The following is an 11,288-nucleotide window of genomic DNA, read 5'->3' as shown; positions in this document are numbered from 1 at the left end:
TAATGAATCAGGTCCTGCTGACTCCCAGACCCATGGCCAAGGGCCTCTTGGAGAGTTTGCCTGCAAGCCGTAGGGCCAGCACTTGGGGAAGCAGCATTGCCTCCTACCCTGGCCTGTTTCCCCATCTGGGTCAGGTGAGTCACTGGGGCCTGGCCTCCCCAGAGCAAAGCACAGCATGTGGGCCGGAGGTTGTATGTTTACCATCTCGCAATGGTGGGTTAGACAGACCACCTGGTCCCTGAAACAAGAGCTTAATTCTACGTTCTGGCTAATATTTCCAAGTCTAAAATAAAATCACCAAACTAAGCTGACAGGGACCCTAAATCTGGCTCAAACTCTTCCCTTTATGGCTGGAGAAGCAGAGGCTCACAGAGGGTCAGGGAGGTTGGCAGGCTGCTGACAGAACAGGGGCTAGCAGACCTTCCCTTCACGCCAGGCTGCTGCCAGAATCCCACTGGGAGGAGGTCACATAGTGGGGCACTGTGGCTGCACAGTGACTGGTTGATCGATGTGCCACGGAAGGCTGGGCAGTGTGGACAGTGTTCACCTCTTAGCCTTGGCACTGGACATGGGAGACTTTGGAAGTGTGAGGAAAACTGTGTCACTAGAACAAAATGTTTTCGTCACAGAAGGGGAACAAATCCCAGAGTGTTCCCGTGGAGTCTAACTGTTCCATTTAGTGCCTGGAGCTGTAATGTTCTCTGATTGTTCATCTCATACTTCCTCAGGAATCAAGTTTCTTAGGGTGGACATAATTCCCCTGTCCCTTACCCTACTCCCTGGTTCTTGGCACTCCAGAAAGATCATTCATTCATCACACAAGTATTCACCCACTATGCCAGTACATAAGAGGTTTTTCAAAACCCCACAGGGTTTTATAGGTGTAAAAATCCTTGGGTTATCTACTCCAGCCTCCTCCGAGGCCCAGGAAAGGTAGGTGATTTACTTAAGATCACACAGCAAGTTGGGGCCAGGGCTGGGCTACAGCACTGAGCTCTCTAGGGTCCCCATGCACAGACAGCTTGGCCAAGGCTAGTTTTACATGTTCTTTAACTCTAACCCCCAGCCTTCACGTTGCCCACAACCCACACCCTAGGGTGGAACATAATTGTCTGTTGGATTTAGTCTTCAAGGGAGGGAATGGTAAAATGGAAAAGAAAAAATAACTCCCAAATTCCCCTCCTTGGGGCCAGCAGTCGGGGTGGTGCACACCATGGAGAGGTGCAATCCTCCAATGGTGGTAGAAGGTCAGTGAACTCAAGAAGTTTGCCACGTGGGGTGCTCTATTCAAAAACCAGATGTGGTTGTTCTAAGGTAGTTTTATTTACTTTACTTGCAGCAAGTGAAAGAGATGGGATTCACATCCAAAGCTCTGCCTCTGGGAAGGGAGGCTTAGCCATTGCTTATACACACCATTTGGTCAACTACATGTCCATGTTTTCTTTGCAGTTGGCTACACTTATCTGGTTGGGCTCCTGTCAAGTTTATCCTGCTGAAGGATATTCTGCAAAATATCGTGCTACATTTTAACATTTCGTAAGAATAGCATTTAGTAAGAATGGCCCAGACCTTGAGACTTTTGGTCTATCTAACACTGGAAGCACTGGCTCTGCTTCTAGGGACCACCAATTTCCTACCAGGCTTTCGTTGGTGTGTTGGGACTTACATAACTCAGAACGCTTGCCAACCGCAGTTGCCCTTAAAGTTATCTAGTCATTGATGAGCGCTATCCATATGGCAAAGGGCATTGGAAGCAGCTTGGTAGCTTGTGGACCCTTTAACTCCCATCCCTTCCCCTAAGGCCCTTGGACGAGTCTCAGGCGGCTTAAAGCCGAACATGTATGTTGGCATGCATGGTCACTGCTATCTGCCATCGAGTTGGAAGACACGCAATGGCTCGCGTGTCCCTCAGCACTCCCCTTCCCCTGCCAGTGTCTCCGGTCTCCTCCTGGTGGGGTAGAGAGGTGCCAGGTCCCTTCCACGAGAAAGGAGGAGGCGGGGTCCACGTGGCCCCGCTCGCGCCTGATTTCCTCTCTGCCCAAGGGCACGCGGCATTTAAGGCCAAGTGCAAGAACACTTTCGCATTGCGCGGCCGCTGAAAGTCGCGACGGTCAGCGGCAGGTTTTGCAACTCTGCGGCGGCAGCTCTTGGCCCAAGGCTGAGTGAGGGCCGAGCGAGCAGCCTGACAGTAGGTGCCCGACCGGGCCAGAAAAGAACGCCCGCGGGTCCCCGGTCCTGCGGCTTCGTGCGCGTGCGCGAGCCTGCTGCAGGATGGGAGCGACGCGAACCCGGCGGCGGCGTGCGCGTGCGCGTGCGCAGACCTGCCTCAGGGGCCGAGAGCGGCGCGAGGCCGGGGGCGTGCCGGGCGGCGCTCAGAGGCGCTGACGTTTAGCCGCCCGGGCTCTCCTCCGCCCCTCGCCCCGCCGCCGGGCCCAAGTTGGCCACCGCCTCCGCGCTCCGCCCCCTCTCTCGGAGGACGCCCGGACGGAACCGATCGTGGCTGGTTTGAGCTGGTGCGTCTCCATGACGACACGCGCGGCGCTATAAGTAGCGGAGCAGCGGCGCGTCGGGCTTTGTCAGTCCGCTCAGCCTCCGCCGCCGCCCCTCTGCCAGCGCTGCGGCGCCACCTCGGGCCGGCGGTCCTCCGCGGGAGGCAGCGAGGCGGCGGGCGGGCGGCCGACGGGGGCGGCCGGCGGTCCTGCGCGCTCGGCTGCGGCGGCGTCCTCATGGGGTCGGCGTGAGGCGCCCTTGCGCGCGGAGGTGAGCGGAGCGCGGGCGGGGGGCAGAGGGGGACGGCCACGTGTCCCTGTCGCCGGGCGGGAGGCCGGGACTGACCGCGCCTGGAGCTACGAGGAACACGTGGTCGCGGAGCCGGCCGCCGGCCCCTGACCTTGGGGAGCCACTGCCCTCGGGCCCTGGCTTCCCGGGCGGAGCGGGGCGCCAGCCCTGGCCCTCCGGATGGCGCGGCCGGACCCCGGGCTCCGGGGGCCTGCGCCTCGCCGCCGGCACCACTGCCGGGGTTCCGAGCCGGAAGCTCTTGGGAAGGCCCGGTGGTCCCTTCAACTGCTGCTTTTTCTTTTTTTCAAGCCCACGTGGCAAGCCGGGTAGCAGGTGCAGTAGAAGTGTGGACGAGCTGGCGCAGGTGCTGGGCTTCCATCGCTCGCTCGTTGCTACGGGGCTGAGGCTACCGGTTCCGCCTTGTCCTCGACTTTTGTTTTAGTGGTTTTTTTCTCTGTCCAGAGCAAATGGCCCGATATAGAACCCACAGGAGTTGCTGGAGCTGAGATAGACTCGTAGTAGCTGTGATAATAAATAACTCGGGCAGCCCTGGCTTGGAATTGTCTATTTAAGGAATCTTTGAATGACTTAGTGATTTAAGAAAAGCCTGGGATATTAAGATCCCAATTTAGGAACAGTTAAAATGAGGAGCTAACCTCAAGGGTTTTTTTTGTTTTTTGTTTTTTTTTAAGGCTGATTGTGTTTGAAAATCCAAAATAATTCTTTAACGTGTGGGGAGCAAAACCCCTTAGAAATGTCTGGGGAAAGCGTGTGGACTTGATTCAAACCCAGAATTGGACGTAATTTAGCTGACTTGTAAAGTGTTTTGAGTTTCTGTTTAAATCAGCCCCTAGCTCTTATGCCATTGCCAACTTGGCAGAAAAGTGCTGTCTTATGCTGATCGATTCATCCTTTGGAGTGACTTAGCTATGCAAAACACCAGGAGCTGTTCTTGGGTGGAATTTCTCTGCCGCCATTTGTTCAAAAATAAAGCTTCAAAAGATACAGGAAAGCAAAATACTTAACAGTGACGAATTTTTTTAAATTAAATTTATTGCAGAGAGAGAGAGGAAGGGAGATTCTTTATGTGCGCTGACCAGGGGTTGAACCCACACCCCTGACACATCAGCATGTAATCAGCTGAGCCTCCCCAGCCAGGATAATAGTGTATTTAAAATAAAAACTTTCCAAATTTAATTCCGAGCATTGCCTTAAAGATGTTTAACAAGATGCTAATTAATCCCATCTGTCATCACTTCAGCCTATTTAGATGTTATTTATATGGACAAAATGGATTTGCTGGCCTTAGGCTATTGCTTTGCCCTAAGGGTGATTTAGGAGGTTGACAATACCAAAAAGTCACATTAGGTCAAGTCTTGAAGCAGGTTCTACCACGCATGGGTTTGGATTTATGGCCCGTCTGTCCCCCTGAGTCTCTCATAGTGCCCCATGCCAGAGCAAACCGTGGCCCTGAACCATTGCCTGGCCTCTGCCCATAGGCTGCTGGCACTGAAGCGGGCTGCACAGTGGAAAAGAAGGCTTTACCTGGCAGAAATATGTTGTTATTCACCACTCACGTTTTATGAGAGCCAAGGACAGTGGCTCTGGTTGTTAGGAGCTTTTTGCTTATTCATAAGTCATTCATGCTTGCTTATTTTTGTTATTCATGAAGTTTGCCAAACATCACTCTTCCTTTGGTTATAATTCATAGCTAAGCAAATATTAGGATGCCTGCTGGGATTCCCAAATTGCTAATTTAGTCCGCAGCACTAGTCTGGGAATGCCGAGTCATGAATACATACAGCAACTATGTATAATACATTATGCTGATTTTGAAGATGCAGTTCTTAAAAATACATGTCCATCATGAAAATAAAATTAGCTCATAAAATTCTCAGGAAACTTAAGAGCATGCAGTAAATTGAGAGCCCTAAAAATGTCCATACCTGTTCCTTACTAAAAATGATTCTGTGTAACATTTAGTAAAAGTAGGAAATAGCGGATGTCTATATGGCAACTTAATAAATGCTGTCTGTAATGCTCTTTAAAGCTTCTAAAGAACTGAAAGCTCTGAATTAGAGTGCTTATTGAAATGTAAAGTACTATCAAGGGGTTTTAGTGTGCCTCTTTGAAAAAAATCTACAGTGTTGACTCTGCTGTGCTCAGAGGTTTGTGGGGTCATGTGACTTGCACCCAGGAGTAATGGGATTCCCAAATGTGGAGGGGGAGCTGTGGGGTACCTGAGCAGCCCTGGGTGAGTGTGGTTAGTGCCTAGTCTCCATCGGAGGTGTCCCTAAAGTGGAATATCTTCTGTGTTATCAGCACACTTCTGCTGCCTGGAGGGAGCAAGCACCCATCTTCCACAGGACTTGGAATTCTTGGAGGACTGCCTTTGTGAAAAGCTGGCAATCATTTCTTTAAATTCCATCTTCGTTTTCCTGGTAAGTATTCATGATTGTTGCAGGTTAACTTTAAGAGTTATTAAGTATCGCTGAGGCTTTTGTATGAATTCTCCATGCTATTTGCAGTTTGTTGCATTTAAGAACAGCCAGAAACCATGAACAGCTTCAGTAATGAAGAGTTTGACTGCCTTTTCCTTGATGAAGGCTTTACTGCCAAGGACATTTTAGACCAAAAAATTAACGAAGTTTCTTCTTCCGTAAGTATGTTAAGTCTATGCGGGCAGTGTTGCTTTGACGGTGCTGGGCAGGTGAGCGGGAACCTTCAGGGGGGTCTTAAGGAGGTGTGACAGAATTTGTGTGTCTTGTTAGAGAATTTAGAATTTAATTGGGTGTGGATTGTGCTGTGATAATAGTGATATTGATGTCAGTGACTGGGATTCAGTGAGAGCAACAGGAAAGAGACAGGAGGCCACGTGTTGGGCACATTGTTAAGCTACTAAGTTCCCTGTGACCACTCGCACTGTAGGATGATAAGGATGCCTTCTATGTTGCGGACCTGGGAGACATCCTAAAGAAACATCTGAAATGGTTAAAAGTTCTTCCTCGGATCACCCCCTTTTATGCGGTCAAATGCAATGACAGCAGGACCATAGTGAAGACCCTCGCTGCCATCGGGACAGGGTTCGACTGTGCCAGCAAGGTAAGCGAAAGGCTGGCTTCTCTGGTTGCTGGGCAGATCAGTAGATGCTAATGAGGGCAGGAGAGGGCTGTGATGTGACAACTTCCTATGCTTTTCTGTGCCTTTTATTAGCTACATATATATAGTGTAATCTCTTTTTCAGACTGAAATACAATTGGTGCAGAGTCTTGGGGTGCCTCCAGAGAGGATTATCTATGCAAATCCATGTAAACAAGTGTCTCAGATTAAATATGCTGCCAATAATGGAGTCCGGATGATGACTTTCGATAGTGAAGTCGAGCTGATGAAAGTTGCCAGGGCACACCCAAAGGCAAAGTGAGTTACTCCTCCATGTGAGGGCAGGGTTGGGTGTGGGATCTGTGTGTGGTCAAACTCAAATCTCCAGGTGTTAGATCTCTGTACTTTAGTTAATTATCTGAATGCCGGGTTAGAGACCAAGTAGAAAAATAGCTTAAACCCTCTTGATTACTGTAACCTTATTAGACTCAAACCACAGTGTATCAAAGCCGAGAATTCTTTGTATTTCAGCCAGGTCCGTGATCTTCAGTCATGTAATTAATGAACTCTTCTTCTAGGTTGGTTTTGCGGATTGCCACTGATGATTCCAAAGCAGTCTGTCGTCTCAGTGTTAAATTTGGTGCCACACTCAAAACTAGCAGGCTTCTTTTGGAACGGGCAAAAGAGCTAAATATTGATGTCATCGGTGTCAGGTGAGATCTTGGTGGTGGTAGTTAGAGGCTAAGATGATAATAGTGCAAGTTTTATAGGTTTTTCCCTAGTGTAAATAATTATTTTCAGAAGCAATAAGAAATATGTGTTCTCCACTTTATTGCCCCAGCTTCCACGTGGGAAGTGGCTGTACTGACCCTGAGACCTTTGTGCAGGCCATCTCGGATGCCCGCTGCGTCTTTGACATGGGGGTGAGTACATATACACCCCAAGTGTGGGGTGGGGTGGGGTGGGTGGGGCTGATAGTAACTAGTCTCAGTTCTAGAATCAGCCTTTTATAGAACTCATCCCATATTGCAGAGGCTCAAACCTTACCTTGTGTGTACATTTTTCATGACTTGTTTAAAATCTGGCTGTTTGACTGACTTAATTTTCTTGACTCTAGGCTGAGGTTGGTTTCAACATGTATCTGCTTGATATTGGTGGTGGCTTTCCTGGATCTGAGGATGTAAAGCTTAAATTTGAAGAGGTAATTCACAACAAAACTATAATATACTATAGCTTTTTTTTTTTTTAATTTATTGTTTGATTTTAGCTAGAGAGGAAGGAAGAGAGAGACAGGCAGGCAGGCAGACAAATTAATCTGTTGCTGTGTATGCCCTCACCAGGGATTGAACTGGCAACTTCTGCAGTTCAGGACGATGCTCCAACCAACCAAGCCATCTGGCCAAGGCACACTGTATCTATTTTAGCAAATCTCTTAGCGGAAAAAAACTTACGTTTTAGCTGATATCAGAAAGGGCTGTACAAACATGAAAATAACTGTCTTGAGCCCTGGCCGGGTAGCTCAGTTGGTTAGAGCATTGTCCCGGTACACCAAGATTGTGGATTCAATCCCCAGTCAGGGCATATACAGGAATCAGACAGTGGATTCATAAAAAGTGGAATAACAGATCCATGTTTCTCTTTCTCTCTCTCTCCCTTCCTTTCTCAAAAATGTCCATTTTAAAAAATTTTTAAAAAGGAAATAAAATGTCTTGGTGTGATCTTTTGAGTAACTTTGTGCTACTTAAAATTGAACTTCATATTCTTTGAGTTTTTGTTGTCATTTTAAGGAGAAAGATGAGAAGCATCAGCTCATAGTTGTAGCACTTTAGTTGTTCATTGATTGCTTCTCATATGTGCCTTGACCAAGGGCTCCAGCTGAGCCAGTGATCCCTTATTCATGCCAGCGACCTTTGGGCTCAAGCCACTGACCCTGAGATCATGTGAATGATCTCATGCTCAAGCTGGATGAGCTTGTACTCAAACCGGTGACCTTGGGTTTTGAACCTGGGATCTCAGTGTTCCAGGTTGACACTCGATCTACTGCACCACTACTAGTGAGGTTATCCTTTTTTTTTTTTAAACTAAAATATGAGTCAATTTTCCTAAGAAGTCTTGGGAAACTATTGACCACATTAAGAAATGTTGCTGTGGCCCTGGCCAATTAACTCAGTTGGTTAGAACATCGTCCTGAAGCCCAGAGGTTGCAGGTTCAGTCCCCGATTGGGGCACATACAGGAGCTATGTTCCTGGCTCCCTCTCTTTCTCCCCCTTCTGGCTAAAATCAATAAATTTTTTTTTAAAAGAAATGTTGCTGTGGTAATGAGAGAACAAATGGACTTCAGTATAGTAAGTCCACTTGATGTCAGTAGGTTCTGTGACTTTTTATTTCCTTTTTATTGAATTGGGGTAATACTGGTTAACATAATTATATTGGTTTTAGGTGCACAATTTTATAACAAATCTGTATACCGTATAATGTGTTCACCACCCCTAGTCCAGTCTCTGGGTTCTGTGACTTTAAATGAAATGATTTATAACAGAACCAGTTTACCATAGGGTAATTGATATGAATGAGAACTCAGTTCCTATGGTTTTTAAAAAATTGTGTGAGGTTGGCATAGTTCTATCCCATTGGCATGTAACTGCTCACAAAAATTAGGGGATAGCCTGACCCGTGGTGGCGCAGTGGATAAAGTGTCGACCTGGAAATGCTGAGGTCGCCAGTTCGAAACCCTGGGCTTGCCCGGTCAAGGCACATATGGGAGTTGATGCTTCCAGCTCCTCCCCCTTCTCTCTCTCTGTCTCTTCTCTCTCCCTCTCTCCCTCTCCTCTCTAAAAAAACTGAATAAATAAAAAATAAATTATTTTTTTTTAATTAGGGGATCAGGGAATGTGCAGATACTCCAGTACCTTCGACCTTTTGTCTAGTGCATCTTCACCAATGAAATAAAACTTGGTTTTGCATCTCATTTGCATAATCAAACAACTTTGTCTTGTTTGCTTTTCTGATGTTCTTGTTTAATAAAATCAAATGCTTTTTTTATCGCTTTATATTCATTTTGAAATAGCCCCTAATTTTTGTGAGCAATATATTTGCTAGATAAAAATATTTTTAGGGACCTCAGTGAGGGGTAATGAATTTGTTTTGTACTACCGTTTGATAAAATGGTACCCATAACATCTTAAAAAGGACAGAAAGGGTCCCCTCAAAGGCAGTCAAAGTGAAGCCACAGTGACTCACAGGCTGCTGTCCAAGGAAAGGTTTATTCTTTGCTCTTGCTTGAGGATAAGACCCTCTGCTGATGGCTGCTCAAACATTCATCACTTCATGTCACAGCACTGTGTCTCTCTCCCCCATGCGTTGCCCTTTGATGGCTGACTGTTGTCTGTCTCCCTCTCCCTCTCGTAGATCGCCAGTGTCATCAACCCAGCCCTGGACAAGTACTTTCCGTCAGACTCAGGAGTGACAGTCATTGCCGAGCCAGGCAGATACTATGTCGCATCAGCCTTCACGCTTGCAGTTAATATCATTGCCAAAAAGTTGGTGTTAAAGGAGCAAACAGGCTCTGATGGTAGGTCTAGAGCAGGTGTCCCCAAACTACGGCCTGCGGGCTGCATGCAGTCCCCTGAGGCCATTTATCTGGCCCCCTGCTGCACTTCCGGAAGGAGCACCTCTTTCATTGTTGGTCAGTGAGAAGAGCACTGTATGTGGCGGCCCTCCAACGGTCTGAGGGACAGCGAACTTGAACTTGGCCCCCTGTGTAAAAAGTTTGGGGACCCCTGGTCTAGAGGATGAACATGTCACGGGTGTAACTGACAGCTGCTACAGAAGGTGGTCATTGACGGTAATCTGTTTTCTAGATGAGGAGGAGTCGAACGAGAAAACCTTTATGTATTACGTGAATGATGGCGTGTATGGGTCGTTTAATTGCATCCTCTATGATCATGCCCACGTGAAACCCCTTCTGCAGAAGGTACCATCCAATTACTGTGCTGTATCTAAGCCAGAGGGGGATTGGTTGGGGTAGGTGTAACTAGGTATGTCTCTCTCTCAAATGTAGAGGCCCAAACCGGATGAGAGGTACTACTCGTCCAGCATATGGGGACCAACCTGTGACGGCCTGGACCGCATCGTCGAGCGCTGTGGCTTGCCTGAGATGCACGTGGGGGACTGGATGCTCTTTGAGAACATGGGGGCTTACACCGTGGCTGCTGCTTCCACCTTCAATGGCTTCCAGAGGCCGACCATCCACTATGTGATGTCGGGACCCATGTGGTTAGTGACTGTGCGTGGGGGGGCGGGGGCACAGACCTGGGTTTGTGCTGCCTCGTGTCTCACTGCAGTTGGAAGAAAGTCTTTTGCGTAGTATGAAAGTGTTCATTTAGAGTTTATTTTCTCCCCATATTTAGAAGAGATGCTCTAGAAAATTTGGAAAATATAAATGGATGGGGAGAAAAATCTCCAATAACAGTGATTTGTATTTTCAGATTTTTCCTGATGTACAACCATTTTAGAAAGACCGGTTAAGCTATCTCTATGTAGCAATGTTATTTAATGAATGCACGTGACCTGTGGTTTCCATATTACCAAAAAGATGGTTCTGAAGAAATGCTTGCTTCAGAAATATCAAATTGCTTCCTAATGCCAGTAACCCAGGAAATCGGTTCATGAATAAGTTATTTGAAGCTGCTCAGTGTGGGTGACCCCAGGTTTCTGAATATGACACTTCTGTCTCCCAGGCAACTGATGCAGCAAGTCCAGAAGCAGGACGGCGGCCCCGGTGTGGAGGAGCAGGACATCGGCGCTCTGCCCGTGTCCTGCGCCTGGGAGAGTGGGATCAAGCGCCACCCGGCGGCCTGTGCCTCAGCCCGCATCAATGTGTAGAGGCTGTTCCTGTAGCTGTCACTGTGTGTGGAGCTTGAATTAAGGGATTCGGGGGCACCATTTAACTTAATTATTGCTAGTTTTGAAATGTCATAAGTAGGGTGGGCACAGATGGAACAGTATGGAAGGCTAGGAGACCGGGGTCACACTTATCCGTGTTCCTATGGAAACTATTTGAATATTTGTTTTATATGGATTTTTATTCAATTTTCAAACATGCTACTAAAGAGTGCCCCTCAGCTGCCGAGCAAGCATTTGTAGCTTGTACGTGGGCATAATGGGCCAGAAGCTCCGTGTTGTGACCTGTTTTAAAAATAAAGTACCTTGAAAATTAGGCATTGGGAAATTTTTAGTGTGTCCATTCCACATGCACAGCTCACCTTGTTGTGTTTTTACAAGTGGGAATTGATGTTTTTATTTCCATAGAGGCTGAGAAGATTGTCCCAGAGCACTTAGGAATGGATGTTTTTTTTTTGCTATTTTGAAGCTCATGGACCCACTTTTTTCCTTTTGGGCATTTTTATTT

General features: G+C 47.5%; 1 protein-coding gene and 1 non-coding gene across 2 annotated transcripts; both read left to right on the top strand.

Annotated features, from left to right (window-relative positions):
- The first annotated feature begins 2,375 nt into the window (after window positions 1–2,375).
- On the top strand, window positions 2,376–11,096 carry ODC1 (ornithine decarboxylase 1). Its single transcript, XM_066386001.1, has 12 exons — window positions 2,376–2,760; window positions 5,101–5,219; window positions 5,307–5,437; window positions 5,707–5,880; window positions 6,023–6,195; window positions 6,456–6,590; window positions 6,719–6,800; window positions 6,995–7,078; window positions 9,287–9,449; window positions 9,739–9,851; window positions 9,939–10,153; window positions 10,618–11,096. The coding sequence occupies exons 3-12, from the start codon at window positions 5,336–5,338 to the stop codon at window positions 10,760–10,762; spliced, it is 1,386 nt and encodes a 461-aa protein (XP_066242098.1). The 5' UTR covers window positions 2,376–2,760; window positions 5,101–5,219; window positions 5,307–5,335; the 3' UTR covers window positions 10,763–11,096.
- LOC136407378 (small nucleolar RNA SNORA42/SNORA80 family) lies at window positions 4,174–4,307 on the top strand. Its single transcript, XR_010751920.1, has one exon. It is a non-coding gene; the product is annotated as a small nucleolar RNA SNORA42/SNORA80 family (small nucleolar RNA).
- Window positions 11,097–11,288: the final 192 nt, after the last annotated feature.

This window comes from Saccopteryx leptura, chromosome 5 (genome assembly GCF_036850995.1).
Source record: "Saccopteryx leptura isolate mSacLep1 chromosome 5, mSacLep1_pri_phased_curated, whole genome shotgun sequence".
Taxonomy (NCBI): domain Eukaryota; kingdom Metazoa; phylum Chordata; class Mammalia; order Chiroptera; family Emballonuridae; genus Saccopteryx; species Saccopteryx leptura.
This window is presented reverse-complemented; position numbering and strand designations above follow the sequence as displayed.